The sequence below is a fragment of the Curcuma longa genome, chromosome 15 (assembly GCF_044706935.1).
Source record: "Curcuma longa cultivar G26 ecotype Majalengka, Jawa Barat chromosome 15, ITB_CL_G26_1.1, whole genome shotgun sequence".
NCBI classification, from domain to species: domain Eukaryota; kingdom Viridiplantae; phylum Streptophyta; class Magnoliopsida; order Zingiberales; family Zingiberaceae; genus Curcuma; species Curcuma longa.
In genome coordinates, this window is record NC_133875.1 from 7,370,352 (window position 1) to 7,387,604 (window position 17,253).

Here is a 17,253-nt window from a genome sequence, read left to right on the forward strand (position 1 = left end):
GCCACCGGACCGGCACCGATGGATGCGCAACTCACCGGCGCCGGGTCCGGTGGTCGGATTCCGGCCAAATTCGGCCTGAATCCGGCCGAATTTCGGTCGGAATCGGCCAACAGCTACTGTTGGCCGATTCCGGCCGAAATCGGCCGGATTCCGACCGAATCACGGCCGGAGACCGGCCGCGGTCGACGCGCCCGGCGCCGGCGCGTCGACCGCGGCCGGTCTCCGGCCGTGATTCGGCCGGAATCCGGCCGATTTCCGCTGAAATCGGCCAACAGCCGTTCTGTCGCGTTTCTGGCCGGATTCCGGCCGGATTCCGGCCACAATCCGGCCGGAATCCGGCCCCGGCCGGAGCGCCAGCGAGATGGCTTTCCAACGCATCCGGTCCGGCGGCCGTCGGTGACCGGACGGCGGCGCGACGGCGGTGGAAACGGCGGTGGGTCGGAGCGGTGCGCAGGTGTCGCGTACGGTGGTTCGCGCAGGAGATCAGGTATATATATATATTAAAATTTCAAATTAAGATGCATTCTTGGGCAAAAGTGAAAAAAAAAAAAAATTGCTTGTCACAATAGATTTCCATCATAAATTTGTGACGGGAATCTGTACCGTTCGATTTTAAAATTAAGATTAAATTCAGGTCGTAGATTGAATGAGTGATTTATTTTAGATTTAGGATTTAGGGTTTAGGGTTTAGGATTTAGAGTTTAAGATTTAGGATTTAGGATTTAGGGATTTAGGGTTTAAGGATTTAGTGATCGGCCGTTGATTTTAAAATTGAATGGTCAAAATTTCTGTCATAAATTTATGATAGAAATTTATTGCTACAAGGATCCCAATTGAAAGTGTAATCTTATCGCCCAACATTGAAAATTATAGGGAACATTTTTTTAAATATATTTTTAAAATTACTATTTCTACTTTGAATTAATGCTCGGCCTCTCTGATTCGCTTGGAGCCGCCAGACTTGAAGAACAGTTAGACGTTCCAATAAAAGACTCAGCTGTCCGCATAGTCGCACGAAAAGCAAAAGAATCATTGACTTTGGAGCTTGAGTGGTCGACAAGAATACGCCGGGACGCTCCTTGATCACCAAGAAAGTGGCCACTGTCGATCAACCACACTTTCAGTGCCCTCCCTCCTTCCTTAAATTGCGCCCTGGATTCCTTCAAGTTCCATCCCATTAATTTCGGAACATATCAGAGAACCCCCAAAAAGGTACTGCCAAACTTTCTTCCTCTTTCAATGTTGTTGTTGTTGTTGTTTTGATGGATCGAGTCGTCATGAATCTAACCTTCCAATTCAATGAGATCTGTACAGGGCGAGAATGGCAACTGAAGAGAAAAAGGATGCTGCTGCATCTACTTCTAAGGGTGCAACAACTGAGGAGCATGAATCCCCAAGCCAGAACGACAATCAGGATAAGGAGAAGCATACTGTGCCGTTTTACAAGCTGTTCTCCTTCGCAGACTCGACGGATGTAATTTTGATGGTCCTTGGGACGCTGGGTGCCGTAGGGAATGGACTTGCTCTTCCTCTTATGACTGTTCTTTTTGGAAATTTAATCCAGGCTTTTGGAGGAGAGTCCAACCCACATGATGTTCTCGATGAGGTTTCCAAGGTAACACCTTCTTAGTTCCTTAAGAAGAGTGAACTTTTACTGATACAATTGAATGAATGCAGGTAGCACTGCAGTTCGTCTATCTAGCAATTGGAGCAGGCGTGGCATCTTTCTTACGTAAGAATATTTCAACTAGACATCTTCATTAGCAGAATCAGTTCTAGTTCCACATGATAATAATTCTGTTGAGCACTCTAATTTATTCTCAGAGGTGGCCTGTTGGATGGCTACTGGGGAAAGGCAATCAGCACATATAAGGAGCTTGTATTTGAATACGATACTAAGGCAAGAGATTGCATTTTTTGACAAGGAAACAAATACAGGTGAAGTTGTCGAGAGGATGTCGGGTGATACTGTATTCATTCAGGATGCCATGGGCGAGAAGGTATTAATTGTTTGATCAATGTTCTTTCTTTCCACTGAAACAGCAGTACTCTTATCCTTCTCCTCTCTGGATCAACAGGTGGGCAAATTCATTCAGCTAATTGCAAGTTTTGTTGGAGGATTCGTAATAGCATTTATCGAGGGGTGGCTATTGACGCTCGTGATGATATGCTCCATTCCTCCTCTGGTGATTGCTGGAGGACTCATGGCCAACGTCGTGACCAAAATGGCTTCCCGAGGACAAACAGCTTACGGAGAAGCTGCGACCGTCGTCGAGCAGGCCATCAGTTCAATTAGGACAGTAAGTTTTCTTCTTCTTCTTCTTTCTCACTAGTAAATTAAACCTTGATGATCGTATGTTAACTCATGGCCTTCCTATTTCAGGTTGCTTCATTTACAGGAGAAAGACTAGCAGTAACGAAGTATGATAAGTCTTTGGTAAGAGCCTACCATGCAAGTGTTCAGGAGGGTCTTGTGGCTGGATTAGGTCTCGGTGCAGTTATGCTCTTCTTTTTTGCTGGGTACTCCTTGGGAATATGGTACGGAGCGAAATTGATACTGGACAGGGATTACACTGGTGGCAAGGTCATCAATGTGATATTTGCAATCCTCACGGGCTCCTTGTAAGTGAAGAATTGAAGTGTGACTGTACATAACTGATACATCATGGTTTTTGTTTTGAATCATGGATTAAAACTGTGCATCTTGATGCAATTTTGCAGTTCATTAGGCCAGGTAGCACCATGCATTACGGCATTTGCAGCAGGACAAACTGCTGCTTACAAGATGTTTCAGACGATTAACCGAAAGACAGAAATTGACCCGTATGATCCCAAAGGAAAGAAGCTCGACGATATTCAAGGGGAGATTGAATTGAAAGATGTTTACTTCAGCTATCCAACTAGACCAGATGAGCAAATCTTTAATGGATTCTCTTTGGCCATTCACAAAGGGACTACAGTTGCACTGGTCGGTGAGAGTGGAAGTGGAAAGTCGACAGTTATCAGTTTGATTGAGAGATTTTACGATCCTCAGGCTGGTGAAGTTCTCATCGACGGGGTGAACCTCAAGGAGTTTCAACTCAGGTGGATTAGAGGGAAAATTGGGCTTGTGAGTCAGGAACCTGTCCTGTTTGCCACTAGCATTAGAGATAACATAGCCTATGGCAAGGAGAATGCCACTGTTGATGAAATCAGAGCTGCAGTGGAGCTGGCTAATGCTGCCAAATTCATCGATAAATTGCCTCAGGTAACTACTTTGTTCCTTTTAGTTCACAAGCAAGCTCTTTTCTACCATACAATCCACTTGTTTGTCTGAAATGCTGGACTGAGGATAACTACAATATTCAGGGTTTGGACACTATGGTTGGAGATCATGGAACTCAGCTTTCTGGAGGTCAAAAGCAAAGAGTTGCCATTGCCAGAGCAATTCTGAAAGATCCTTGTATTTTGCTTTTGGATGAAGCTACGAGTGCTCTCGACGCAGAATCAGAGAGGATAGTACAGGAAGCACTTGATAGAGTCATGGCAAACCGTACCACAGTTGTAGTTGCTCATCGATTAAGCACCATTCAAAATGCAAATACCATTGCTGTAGTACATCGAGGATCAATTGTCGAAAAGGGTAAACACACTCCTCCTGAGGAAGAAAATTTTACAAATATTCATCTTCCTTGAGAGAATTGCAGCTTATCTATCTGCATTTGTTTCTTTTTCAGGTTCACATGATGAGCTGCTAGAGAATCCAAATGGAGCTTATAGCCAACTTATACGACTGCAAGAAATGAACCGAGAATCAGTTAGCATAAACAGACCTGATTCAAAAAATTCTGATGTGTGGGTTGGTTCAGCTGGATCCTCCAGCAAAAAAATGTCCATGCACCGTTCCAATAGCCTTGGATCATCAGGCAGATATAGCAGAAGCAATTCCTTTCATCTTCCATTTGGTTTGCCGATAAGTGTCGATGTACCAGATAAATCTGAGAATGTGGATCCGGAAAGACCTGCTGAACAGTCCAAGGAAGTACCACTCCGTCGCCTGGCATATCTTAATAAGCCTGAGATCCCAGTGTTGATCCTCGGTTCAGTTGCTGCAGTCGTTAATGGTGTCATATTTCCATTCTACGGAGTTCTCCTTTCGAATGTGATTAATGCATTCTACGAGCGGGATCCAGACAAGCTCAAGAAAGACTCTAACTTTTGGTCCTTGATGTTCCTGATATTTGGCTTCATTTCTTTATTGGCCATTCCAGCTAGAACATACTTGTTTGGTGTTGCAGGAGCCAAGTTAATAATGAGGATTAGGCTAATGACATTTCGAAAAGTGGTTCACAGGGAGATTGAATGGTTTGATAATCCTGGGAACTCTAGTGGTGCAATTGGGGCAAGGCTATCATCAGATGCAGCTTCAGTCAGAAGTCTTGTGGGAGATGCACTTTCATTAATTGTTCAGAACATTACAACATTGATCGCCGGCTTGGTGATTGCTTTCGTCTCCAATTGGCAACTCTCTTTCATAATCCTCGCTTTGGTGCCTCTCTTGGGACTCAATGGATACGTACAGTTGAAGTTTATGCAGGGATTTAGCAAAGACGCAAAGGTACGAACGAATACATGCACAAGAAGTTATAATACTGTATGATTCTTGATTGATGAGTTGTGATCGAAATGGGTGTAGATGATGTACGAGGAAGCCAGTCAAGTTGCAACTGAAGCAGTAGGAAGCATCAGAACAGTTGCTTCATTTTCAGCCGAAGAGAAAATCATGACGATGTACAAACAGAAATGCGAAGGCCCTACACAAAAAGGAATTCGGCAAGGGATTATCAGTGGTACTGGCTTCGGTGTCTCCTTCTTCTTGCTGTTTTGTGTCTATGGAGCTAGCTTTTATGCAGGAGCAAGGTTGGTTGACAGTGGAAAGACTAGTTTTGACAAAGTATTCCGGGTATTGAGTTTAAAACCTTTCTTCCTTGTATTTTCATCAAAAGTCTTAACAATTCCATGCTTACTAATATTGCTCTCAATTTTTTTGAAGGTTGTTTTTGCTCTTGCAATGGCAGCCATTGGGATATCTCAATCGAGCTCCTTGGCACCAGATTCTTCCAAAGCCAAAACTGCTACAGCTTCAGTATTCGCCATTCTTGACCAAAAATCTAAAATAGATTCTAGCGATGATTCAGGAACGACACCGGAAAGATTGAAGGGGAACATCTAAATAAGGCATGTGAGCTTCAGGTACCCTACGCGGCCGGATATCCAGATTTTCCAGGATCTATGCTTGTCGATCCACTCTGGAAAGGTAAATCATTACTAGCTGGTTTATGTTGAGCCATTTAGCACAAATTGAATTATAATGCTTGGAATTTGAATCATCAGACGGTTGCTCTTGTCGGAGAGAGCGGCAGTGGGAAGTCGACTGTTGTATCGCTGTTGCAGCGATTCTACAATCCTGATTCTGGAGAAATACTGCTAGATGGTATCGAAATTCGCAAGTTTCAACTGAGGTGGTTGAGGCAGCAGATGGGCTTGGTGAGCCAAGAGCCATCTCTCTTTAACGATACAATTCGAGCCAATATAGCTTATGGAAAGGAGGGAAATGCAACAGAAGCTGAGATCATATCTGCTGCAGAATTGTCCAATGCCCACAAGTTCATCAGTAGTTTGCAGCAGGTCAGTCAGTTGCGGTATCTGAGAAAACATTTTAGCATTCATCAGACAGCCTAAAACTTAGCATACTGATCTCGTCGATTGCAGGGCTATGATACATTGGTCGGGGAACGGGGAGTTCAGCTCTCCGGCGGGCAAAAACAGCGTGTTGCCATTGCTCGTGCCATCGTGAAGGACCCGAAGATCCTGTTGCTGGACGAGGCGACGAGTGCACTGGATGCTGAATCTGAAAGAGTGGTGCAAGATGCATTAAACCAAATCATGGTCAATCGAACCACTGTCGTTATAGCTCATAGATTGTCTACCATAAAGGGAGCAGATGAGATTGCTGTGGTCAAGAATGGAGTGATAGTAGAGAAAGGAAAGCATGAGAAGCTGATGAAGATCAAAGATGGCGCTTATGCCTCCTTGGTCGCACTTCATGTGAGCTCTGGACACTGACATGTGCCTCCCTCTTGCAGCACAAAGCAAAGTTTTGCCTTTTATCTACAATTCCAACTGTTTGTTGCATCTTTAGTTAACAATATATCAAATAAAATCATCTTTATTTATGGGATATATCTTTCGCAGCTTAGTTTGACAATTGAGCAGCCTCTCTCTGTATATTTAGATAGTAATCCTAGTCATATAATACAGCAAAGAAATAATTCAATTAACTGTATACCTATTCTATCACCTATCTATGTTCTTCCCTCTCCTAACTTATCAAAACTTTGCATGATACTAAAGCTTCAAGTTGTCAAAGAGAAGAGGATAATTGATCAAAACCAACAAAAGGAATATTTATTTTTGGTCCCTTTCCCCATCGGTCTTCAATACTTAAGAACCTCAGCATGATTCTAGTTTTGTGTCTCTTCAATAGGAAGAATTATCTTTTCTCCTTAAATCCTAAATGATAACTTAGGAGAAAAGACAATAGTGGTCAATATATAAGAGAAAAAAAATAGAAGAGAGTGAGTTCGTCATCATTTTTCTAGCTAACAATGATGGGAACAAGAAAAGAACAAAACTTGTGACCATTATACAAAGGTAAATCATGAGAAAAATACTTTTAGAGTGATAATAAAGGACACAAGGAAGCATCAACGAACAATTAGAATGGAATTGGTCAATTAGACTTCACAAAAGAGTGGCTCCAATAATCGCCCTCATGCAAAGTTTCAATATTAGGAAAGATCATTTTGAAGGTAAAGTTGTTGGTAATTGGATTGTAGATATAATGGTTGTTAGTGCAATGGATCTCTAGGAAGTTTGACTTAAAGGGGATGGGTTGGTGATGCAATCATAGTTGAGTTGGGTTGGTTTGATGTGGTTGATAAAATAGCATAATGTTTGAGTTAGATAAAATTCATATTCTTACGTTAAGTGTGCAGATGTAAGATTTTGATTAAATTGCATATGCTCTTTGATAGATAAGTAACTAGTTAGTAGGTGGAAGTTCATGAGATTGTGACAAACCAAAAATCTTGGAGATGTGAAATCCTAACAAATGGAAGTTTAACAAGTCTTAGTAGATAAAACTCCTATCACAATTGTCAAAGTCATAGTCCAAAGTAGCAGTATGGAGACATCAAGTTTCCAGTTGATTTTCTTGAGTTTTCTATTACGTCACAGATCGAGAAATTTATTGATTGGTTTAATGAAGTGGAGAGGATTTTTTTTATTATGAAAAAGCATCCGATCATGTTAAAGTCAAATTGGTTGCCAACAAACTCAAAGGTCGAGCATCAATGTGACGGGAGCAATTGCGATGCTCATAAGACAAACAAGGCAAAATCAAGATCATTGACTGGGAGAACATAAAGAAGAAGATGAAGAGTCACTTTGTTCTTTTCGGTTATACTTAGATTATGTTTCAATGATGTTAGACGTTGAGGTAGGATGCAAGATTGATCGATAATTACATGGAGGAGTTTTACCAGTTAATTGAAGAAGATGTGGAAGGCGAGATTGAGACAACTAATGATCCAGTTTATGATAATGATATAATGGTTGAAGTGTCGATGAAGTTAGATCATCATGTCTTTGGTCTAAAAGAGGCAAGTACTGTAACATATTTATCTTGCATCATTACTGAGGTAGCGGCTCAATCTAGTGAGGATATTAAATATTAATCAAACAATAGCAAGGGAGGACGATGAGACAAGCAAGCGGATTGAGTGGATCCGCAACCCTAACTTTGGCTTTAACACCGCTCGATTGGTCGCCGATAGAGATCGCATCACCGTCTTTGACTTTGCTCTCAATGAGTCCTCTGCCCTATCTATCGACAATGGTGATGACTCCTCTTTTTGTGTGGTCAATAGCAAGCCCCCATCACACCCAAGTTTGTGTTGGTGTAGCAGAAGCTTTTCTTAGATCGCTAGAGGAGAGGAGTGAATATTGACCTACAAATATAATTAACTCTTTCTCTTATTAAGATTTTAGCAAGGATATACTAATTAGAATATAAATATAACATATTTACACCACACATTTAGGTGGATTTTTTTAAACTTTAAAAATTTTAAATTATAGGTGTTGAGTTTAAAAAAAATCATAAAAGTTTGGATATAAGTTTTTTTATGTTCTAAATTTAGGAAAATAATTTTTAGAATAAATTGTTGGTGCAGCGGAAGTTGTTTGTAGATCGTTAGAGGGGAAGGGTGAATAGCCACCTATAATACAAGTGATATTTTTCTTTTGCTAACGTTTTAGTAAGGACATACTAATTAGAATATAAATATAGCATAAGAAACTACGAGACATAAAATATACTTGGTTACAACCCTCGGATTGTTAGTCCAAGACTATGAAAGATCCAATCAAGAGTCTACTCGTCGGAATTGATCCGGAGGTGGAGAAATCTCATACAATGGTTGAGTGTAGACTAACAATAAACTGACCGAAACAGATAATTTGAGTGTGTGTATTCTTCTTCAAGCTTCAGTCTATTTATAGCATTTATTTCAATCTGACCATTATGCTGATGTGACACTTTCGGGTGCTTGGAAGCCTTCCGAGTGTTTGGATTCGTTGATCTCAATCCAATCTGTCAACAACCCGCCAATGGGTCTAGATGACTCCTCACGATCCAGGTGAAACTCTTCGAGTGTCTGGACTCCGCTGACGTGGACTTCATCCTCATCATCTGCTTCAGTGACGGCTCACGCTGACTTGGCTCGGGTATCCGTGCATTTGGAAGCGGGGGCGCCCGGAGTGGATCCATGGGTTTGGAATGGTCAACTTTGTGTTGATCATTTTTCTCCTCCGTTCTCCGTTTTACCTTGGTCGCCTTGCGTAGTCTTCCTCCCAGCTTCTCATCTCTCGGATGCTTCGAGCTCTTCCGTCTCACTCCCGTGCGTCCTTTTCACTTTGCCAGAGTACTCTTCTGTAGCTCCTCGTCCCTCGGATGCACTCAGTCCGACGACTTATTTTTTTATGTCATCCTTTTTGCTCATTTGCATCTTCTGCTAAAGTTCATCATCTAGATATTACGTATGATCTCCTAAGTCTCTATACATTTAGACATACATATTAAATAGCATAGGATGTAATTTTAAATTTATTTAACTACGTATCAAAATTCCACTAGGGTATTAATAGTTCAGCCCTCACTGGCGCTTCTTGCAGCTGCCGCAGTGCCGCGATGATGAGGAGGCTAAGGCCCGGAAGCATGAGGCGGAGAAGGAACGAGCCCACCGCGATCATTTCTACAACCTCCACCATCGCTTTACAGGAGGGGTCCTGGTGGTGGCTCAAATCGACATGATTCTCCTGTCTTCAAATCCTCCGTTGACATCCAGCCCGAATGGACCAACCATTTGGAGCAAGTGAGTTAGGTCAATCTATTGAACTGAGAATAGAAAAGTTAGATGAGTCAAACTTAACTAGACTAGTCAGGCAGGCCTATCAAGCTAAGCAAATCCTACAAATAGATTGTCAGCAAATCCAGTCAATTGTGCCGACTCAAGTAGATAGGCCAATAGTATCGATCGAGCAAGCTAAATGCATGTGCTAGTTACTCTGAATAGGAGAATCAAAGCAAGCATATATACTAATCAACTTAAATTAGGCTACGGCTTCACATCAAAAGCACAAACTAAAAGTCTAAACAAAATACGTGCTTTACATGCATTAAAGAGTTAACACTCAAAACTATCCTATCCAACCCCAAATGACTCATGGAACTGAATCTCATTTCTCCTAAACAAAATAGGAAGAAGGATTATTTTTTCCTCCACTATATTCAAAAAAAGGATCAGTGTGGCTTAGATGCTAGGCCATGCAGAACCCAATCCAAAAGACTAGCATCACTGTGCTGGAGAGAACACTGCTCTCCCTTCGTTGCTGGCCGTCAACTTGGTTCCTGAGTTGGTCATTTGCCGTAAACAAGCACCAGCCGCATTCTTGCGTTGCGCTTTTACAGTGAACAAGTACAAGGAGCTGTTGTGCCCGGGGGAGCTTGAAGATGCGTAAAGTCACCGAAGATGTGCGGTGGCACATTGTCCAGATGTTGCCTATTCTCAACTTTATCAACAAGCAGCTGGTTGTGCTCGGCTGGGAGACACACTTTGATCCGTTTCGCAGCAACTCTGATTGGTAGATCAGCGTTTGCAATTGCTTCCACGTCGTACCTGCTAAGTTCAAACTTGGTGACAGCATTTGGGCCTCGAAATTTGATGGCAGCCACATCATACGCCTCACCGGCTTCTTCTTCGATCACTGCAGAGAGAGAGAAAGAGAGTCCAACTGTTTAGTGCCTTCCAAGTTCAAAATGTGGAATAATTGGTCTTTTTTTCATTTACTAAAGATGGTGCACCACTAACTGATATCTAGATCTTAAACACAGGATGCAAAAACAAATCAGTCTAAAACAGATACTCGGATTTCAATTCCAAAGGAATTTATAGTTGAAACTACTGTGAGATGCCCACCAAAGGTTCCTAGGTAGAGATACTTGTTGCCTGCGACACGGCCGATCCTCGCCTGCCACCGTCCATGTTGATGATGCCTGATAAGTTACAGAAATTAAGCATTCAAGCTTAGCAAGTTGTGAAGCGTAATTTGTACGTATCAGCAGGCATCGTCTAATAGCAAGATATTGTTTTGTCTTAAGGATCCGGAGTATAAGTTTTCACCTAGTCACTCCTCTGTAGATGGAAGCACCCCTCGAAAATCCACTGCTTCTTCTAGAAATCCAGACAGAAATCAAACAAGCACATGCAGCGATTCTTTAGCTAGATGATTAACAGATTTGTGGAGCTATACCTTCTTATAGATGCAATAAACTCTTGCTTGGACATGTACATCATTTTCTCAATCTCCTGGCTATAATTACTCACCTGCATAATTAAATTTTGTTTATAACAGCAAAAAAAGTTGTGCATTATAAGAGCTAAAGAGTGAGAGGAAGGGGAGTAATAATTAAACATTATGAAGTGATTAAATTGTATTTATTATCTGCATACATTTACAAGGACAGTAGGCATTGTTAGTAGAAAGGGCCTTATCTACTAGCTGATAGAATCAGCAATCAAACTACAAAATTTCTGATGGCTTCTTTAAATACAGCTGATAGTAAGACGTTAAACCATGTCCTGCTAGCTAACCTCTTTGAGATATAGAGGTTCTAAGAAACTGAATGAACCCTCCAAAATTTCTCTGAACTGTGAAAACATGCGATCCATAGTAGGTCAAGCTTTTGTTGGAGCTCCAATCAGTCACTGCCTCACTGAGTTCATCTGATAATCTTGTCTGGAGCCACTTAAACTCTGAACATTCTATCTTTAATTTCCTCACCATCTTCAAACAATGGCAAACTGTTCAGAAAAGGCATCAACTGATACCATACTGCTAAGGAGTCATTGGAGGAATAAGTGATCTCTGGTTTCCAGTTTTGCATCGCACCAAATTCATGCATGAATTATCCTCAAGAAACATACCCCTTTGGATGAGTCTAGCATTCATATCGATCTTGTTATGCAATATCAGCCAGATAGATACTTTTTTACCTTTCAGCACTCTAATGACACACCATACCTTTTCCTAATTTTCCTTTAAAATCCCAGTATGAGATAGCAGTTCATAAGCAACTTTAACATTGTATTCTCCGTTTGAGCTCCATAACCAACTGATACAATCTCTAATCCCTAGCATGATCTAAATCTGCTCTACTATATTAGTAACATTTATCTCTTTCACTTCAACAAATTTGTCTGAACATGTCTGAAACAATTGAGTGAAATAGTATTGTAGCACTTGATTTCCATACCATCTATGCTGCCAGTTGCTATGAAATCTAAATCTCTTTCCACAGAAACAACCAGCAGCTATTAGGAAATGCATTGTCCCCGTTAAAGTAAAGCAGTTCAGTGTCCCCAAGTCTTTTATATTATCTCTACCTCATCAATCCACTCATGTTCTTGGGCTTGCACTGTATCAGTAACTAATATCTGCCTCTTCCATAAGTAATTGGAACACTTCAACTACATTAGTCCTCACCTAATCAAGCTTGTTTGGTACGTTGCACTATCAGTACACCGTTTTAGCTTCATTCATGCTTAGTTTGTCCAAAGTGGATATCAAATCATATGACTGCATTTATTTTTGAAGGGGCTTTGTTTGCTCTCAATTGAGTTTGCTGATTACGGCACGAGTTTGAAGTCAAAAGAATAGTCAAAAACGTTTCATATAATTAAGAACCTTGATGAATTTCCACAGGGCATATATCATTGCATGTTTGTTCAGATCTTTGCCACTGCTCTCTTGATGGAGTGCAAAAGAAGAGATGCCTCATCTAGAATGTTGGACTGAGTACTAATCACATGAGTTTACAAATTGCGTTTCTTAATTGTACGACGACCAACTAATCCTTGTCTTACTGTGGAAGTAACACAAAAATAATGATAATTTGGTTTATTAGACATTGCAAACAGTAAAGTTCATTAAATTAAGAATAGCATTGTGTTCATGACAAGGATGGGTTAGGCTCCGAAGTTGACAATCTATCAAGTATTATAATGGCTGAGTGACTGATCATTGACAGAATTATATACAATTTTTGACTTTTTAGCATTAAATGTGGGTTTAATATTCATGCTTTGACAGTTGCTTGAAATTTGGATTTAATATTTGTTCTTTGGAAGGCTATTTTATGAACAATCTAGCGAGGTGCCAACGTAGTGTAGATTTTTTGTTTGTTTGTTTGCTGCAGTATTTCTACGGTCTACTCTTTTCATAATGTTTTAATACACATGAAGTTGACTATTTAGATGATTAAGACTCATTTGTTTCAAAAAAAATAATTTTTAATGTCAATATTTTTAAGAAATTGATTATATTTTTAAAAAATTGAGAATTTTCTTGTACCTCTTTTGTAAAAAGGTAGAATCCGCCATCCTAGCGGTCCCACACAGTCGATCCCACGACCATCTGTGAAGAATTTTCTTGTACCTCATATTATGGAAAGAAGCATTCCAAAATTGTTTTTAAATGAAATTTCCATCTTTCTTTTTCAAATGCTAAAAACTTTATACACTCCATGTCTTGGCTTTCAACAACAATTCCTCACATTGGCATTAATTGTTCCCTCCTTAGCTTAAAGTTTTCTCAATTATTAGTCCTTAAATAGCTTCCTAGAGGAGGGTTGAATAGTATTTGGCCTACAAATAAAAATCTTATACTTGTAAAAAAATATTCGCAATGATACACAAACAAGATTAGCAACATAAATAAAATATAAACAAATATAAGCATACCACACTTTTAACATGACAATGTAACATGATTCGAAATTTTTATTCATACTGCACAACCCTTCTAAAATTTTAATATCTTTCTCCTTCTTAAATATTTTTTACAGGTGGAGAAACCCCTTATAATAACAAACTTTATAAGTGAATATTTAGGGGATTAGGCTAAACAAACTTATGAAAATAAATAATAAATATTTTCGTCAACCTTTGAATGCTCCTTTTTAGTCACTTTTTTATAATTTTCAGCATCTTCGCCTTTCACTTCTGCTATACTATTCTATCCTATATTAGACAATTGGATCTACCATCAATTGACTATTTTTTCAATTGCTATAGTCATTAGTATGCTAACGGTTAGTCAATTAATTTCTATCATCAGTCTATTAAACTCTTGGAGATCCTAAGTTATTTGACCATTGCAGCCTTAGTGTGTTAGATCGACTATGACTTTTGGCTTTTTTTTCCCCTTGACTCACCTCCTTTGTTCTTGAAGAATCAACACAAGGTGCACTCGATGTGTTAGATCATGCTTATGTTTATTGTGGAATAGACAAAATTTGTTGTGTTCCCTTTTATGTATTACCAAACTAACTAGCTAGTGCTTAATCAAGGCTAGCATCCTCTCTTGGACCTCCATACCGTTTGTGGTTGCAAATAAGATTTCTAAACTTTTTTTGTTAATACTTTAGCAAGGTCACAAAACAATTAGCAACACAATGAAAATTTAAACATATGCAAGCACATACCACAATTGCAACACAATAATCTATATAAATATGTATTGACATGACAAAACAAACAATTTGGCTAATTAATAAGAATGCAATCCATTTATGTTCCATGCCACACAATGTGGTTAAAAAAACTCGACATTTTGACCACATTGATCATCCAATGTAAAGAATTCTTGCTTGCCAAGTGACCATCAGCTCTATCAAAACAATGTTCCCATCATGTATGTCCATGGTGGATACTTGAAAGTTCCTTTGGATGGTTCCTCTTGCACTTCCCATATGAATGGCTTTTGTTGCAATTAAAGGCTTGATGCTTCTACTTGGTTAGGGTTTGACAAGTCGGTTAGGAGGATATGCCTTTTCCCTAATTCTTCGTCTAACTTGAGGTCAAGATGTTCAAGACATAATTATAGTGGAATTGAGTTTTGCTTTATACCATATTGGTCATTAGGCAAAGCTTTGAGTTCATGAGTCCCTAAAGCTTTGAGCTCCATATACACTAGAGCTCTAGAATTAATTAGATTGTAAAAATTGAATATCTAAATTATATTAAAAAAAAAAACTCCCTCTACCTAATGAGTATTCAATTTGTTAAGGTCTACCCCTAAAAGATGATAAGATCTTCCACACCAATGATAAAGAGACCTCGTTGAGTCATCGTGACGACTTGTGTTTACTTTGAATTGGTGGCTACGTACCCATATCAATAACTATATTAGTCATGTGTTAATTGATTTTATATCAAATCTAATTGACTTTCTATACTTGTTGAACATATTAAACTCATAGATTTAGTCAGAAATTCAAAAGCGCTATTTCTTTTGCAAAAAAAGTGGCATTTGTCGGTTCTACCATAATCTATGAGGAGGTAAATTAAAAGTTGTAATTGATCATGACGGAAGAGAGTATTGTCTTAGTTTCATCGAGATTCAAACATTTACCTTTTGCTCCGTCATAGCCAACTCAGTTATGTCACAGGAGCAAAAGTATAATTCTCGTAACAGATAAACTTGTTGATTTCTTTACATCAAACAGATAAATTACTTAATCGTTGCATCTGCAGCAGAATTTTTGCCACCGGAGTTCATTTGTTTCAGTATTGGCTGGTTCGTTTGCCCCCAAACCCAGTGGCCTCCGGCCTCCCTCCGTCGTTTGTGGAAGCTTCTCTCCGGCGACCCTCTCATCGACATGACATCCCCCTAACCACGGCGTTTTCACACAGTCGGTCGGAGACTTTGACTTTAATTTCTCGGCCGGCCCTCGTCCCGCATGCAGACAAACTACCCTGATGCCATTCTTCTTCCCTTTCCCAAGAAAACAACGCACCGTTCTACTACTTTCCACGGCCGCTGTCGTCACGCGTCGGCCATGGTCAGATCTGGCTTCTCCTCCCGTGCCGAATAGGAACAGTGTTCTCACAACGTGGCTCCCAAACTGATGCGAGGAAAGGAACAGAGAGAGAGAAGAATGGCATCGATTCCACCCACGTTGGCTAGCTCGGGTAATGGTCAACCATCCAGCTCACTGATTTGACTTCCTGTTGGATTGCGGCATGCAAGTCAACCCCTCCTGGAAATCACCCATGGGACGATGTTGTTTTTTTCTCGAGCAAGTTGGACGCGCAGTTTAAGAAAGAATATGTAGCTCCCGTTCGTCAAACTTTGACCTAACATGAGTGTCCTTGTTTGTGCACTACCAACATTTTCTTAAACTCAAGTTGAGGACGTTGACCACCTTCCCATCTCAGTCAAATTCTTATCTAGAAGAAATAACCAACCGGGTCGACTCTTCTTTCTTTCCTTGCGTTTGTACACTTGATTGGAAGCGATTGAAGACAAAAAAGAAAAAGAGAAAAAAGTCCCAGTTCGAATCCCTTAAAGCCTCTGCCATTGGCTGCAATTCCATCACAAGATTGATTACTGGAGCTTATATAAAGTTTCATTGCATCACCTCTCCAATTCCAAGAGCTCAACCATCATTTTCTCCACCTTCTTTCTCCCACTCGTCTACAGAGGAAGCTAGTGTTGCCATGACGTGCGAGGCGAATGCTTGTGGCTCCGTGACAGCGATCAGCGAGGAGGTGGGGCTGAGAAAAGGGCCGTGGAGTGTGGAAGAAGACTTGCTGCTGATGAATTACATTGCTGATCATGGAGAAGGACAATGGAATTCACTGGCCCGTTGCGCAGGTTGGTCTTTTGATTGCTCGGAGTTTAGTTGAGGCATTCGTCGTCTAAAATTGCAAGGCGCATGTTGCAGGGCTGAAAAGAACAGGGAAGAGCTGCCGGCTCCGGTGGCTTAACTATCTCCGCCCGGACGTCCGCCGTGGTAACATCACTCCGGAAGAGCAACTCCTCATCCTCGAACTTCACTCCTGTTGGGGAAACCGGTGAGTAATTAGTTCGGAATATGAAAAGTACCATATCCATGGCGCTGTGATCATCAATTACGAGATCGATTTTGATCGTGCAGGTGGTCGAAGATAGCTCAGTATTTACCGGGGAGAACAGACAACGAGATCAAGAACTACTGGAGGACGAGAGTGCAGAAGCACGCAAAGCAGCTCCGGTGCGACGCCAACAGCAAGCAGTTCAAGGACGTGATACGCCAGCTGTGGATGCCCCGGCTGGCCGAGAGGATCCAGGCGGCGACGTATTCCTCTGCGCTGGCAAACGCCACCTCCCCGACGGCTCAAGAATCTCCGGCAGAGGCAAATTTGGAGCCGGCTCAAGCAACGACTTGGCCGCAGGACTCCAACAGTTCTAAGGACTCGTCGGCTTCCTCGAATAACTGCCCGATGGCGGAGTGGAGCGACGGCTGGGCAGAATCGCTTCTAAGTGGTGGAGCTTATGAGGAATCGACGACGATGATGGACATGGAGCAGAGCTTGTGGAGTGTGGAGGACATTTGGCTGCTGCAAGAGCTTTGTTAAATTATGGGAAGGAATTAAAAGGAAGCAATTGTAAATAATTGTGTCGGAAAGTTCACCATTTTGGTTCTTGAAATCAATCTATGGACGTCATTTTGAAATCAATCTATGGACGTCAATTTGGGCAGATTAAACTTTGGCCAAAAACCAATCCATGGATGGATTGACAAGCCATCATTTGAGTAATTTTGTG

General features: G+C 40.9%; 3 protein-coding genes across 3 annotated transcripts; 2 read left to right on the forward strand and 1 right to left on the reverse strand.

The window, feature by feature from the left end:
• Window positions 1–1,318: 1,318 nt before the first annotated feature.
• LOC141845871 (ABC transporter B family member 11-like) lies at window positions 1,319–6,220 on the forward strand. Its single transcript, XM_074733873.1, has 12 exons — window positions 1,319–1,615; window positions 1,678–1,732; window positions 1,825–2,000; window positions 2,079–2,300; window positions 2,384–2,622; window positions 2,722–3,247; window positions 3,349–3,622; window positions 3,717–4,597; window positions 4,676–4,942; window positions 5,033–5,296; window positions 5,374–5,667; window positions 5,752–6,220. The coding sequence occupies exons 1-10, from the start codon at window positions 1,322–1,324 to the stop codon at window positions 5,210–5,212; spliced, it is 3,114 nt and encodes a 1,037-aa protein (XP_074589974.1). The 5' UTR covers window positions 1,319–1,321; the 3' UTR covers window positions 5,213–5,296; window positions 5,374–5,667; window positions 5,752–6,220.
• Window positions 6,221–10,066: 3,846 nt separating this feature from the next.
• LOC141845936 (AP2-like ethylene-responsive transcription factor AIL6) lies at window positions 10,067–11,333 on the reverse strand. The gene is made up of 5 exons (XM_074733931.1): window positions 11,256–11,333; window positions 10,915–10,988; window positions 10,785–10,835; window positions 10,581–10,657; window positions 10,067–10,368 (listed from the first exon to the last, which is right to left on the reverse strand). Exons 1-5 carry the CDS (start codon window positions 11,331–11,333, stop codon window positions 10,067–10,069), a joined length of 582 nt encoding a protein of 193 aa, XP_074590032.1.
• Window positions 11,334–16,065: 4,732 nt separating this feature from the next.
• Window positions 16,066–17,253, forward strand: LOC141846113 (transcription factor MYB78-like). The gene is made up of 3 exons (XM_074734101.1): window positions 16,066–16,320; window positions 16,391–16,520; window positions 16,604–17,253. The coding sequence occupies exons 1-3, from the start codon at window positions 16,164–16,166 to the stop codon at window positions 17,061–17,063; spliced, it is 747 nt and encodes a 248-aa protein (XP_074590202.1). The 5' UTR covers window positions 16,066–16,163; the 3' UTR covers window positions 17,064–17,253.

What these genes read in the sequence shown, in the direction of transcription:
- LOC141846113 (XM_074734101.1), top strand. Translation starts at nt 16,164, where the DNA reads ATGACGTGCGAGGCGAATGCTTGTGGCTCCGTGACAGCGATCAGCGAG. An exon ending in TTCACTGGCCCGTTGCGCAG is followed by an intron (nt 16,321 to 16,390) that starts GTTGGTCTTTTG and finishes CGCATGTTGCAG; the next exon opens with GGCTGAAAAGAACAGGGAAG. An exon ending in CACTCCTGTTGGGGAAACCG is followed by an intron (nt 16,521 to 16,603) that starts GTGAGTAATTAG and finishes TTGATCGTGCAG; the next exon opens with GTGGTCGAAGATAGCTCAGT.
- LOC141845936 (XM_074733931.1), bottom strand. Translation starts at nt 11,333, where the DNA reads ATGGATCGCATGTTTTCACAGTTCAGAGAAATTTTGGAGGGTTCATTC. An exon ending in TTTATTGCATCTATAAGAAG is followed by an intron (nt 10,836 to 10,914) that starts GTATAGCTCCAC and finishes CTGGATTTCTAG; the next exon opens with AAGAAGCAGTGGATTTTCGA. An exon ending in TCTCTACCTAGGAACCTTTG is followed by an intron (nt 10,369 to 10,580) that starts GTGGGCATCTCA and finishes CTCTCTCTGCAG; the next exon opens with TGATCGAAGAAGAAGCCGGT.
- LOC141845871 (XM_074733873.1), top strand. Translation starts at nt 1,322, where the DNA reads ATGGCAACTGAAGAGAAAAAGGATGCTGCTGCATCTACTTCTAAGGGT. An exon ending in AGGATGCCATGGGCGAGAAG is followed by an intron (nt 2,001 to 2,078) that starts GTATTAATTGTT and finishes CTGGATCAACAG; the next exon opens with GTGGGCAAATTCATTCAGCT. An exon ending in CCATCAGTTCAATTAGGACA is followed by an intron (nt 2,301 to 2,383) that starts GTAAGTTTTCTT and finishes TTCCTATTTCAG; the next exon opens with GTTGCTTCATTTACAGGAGA.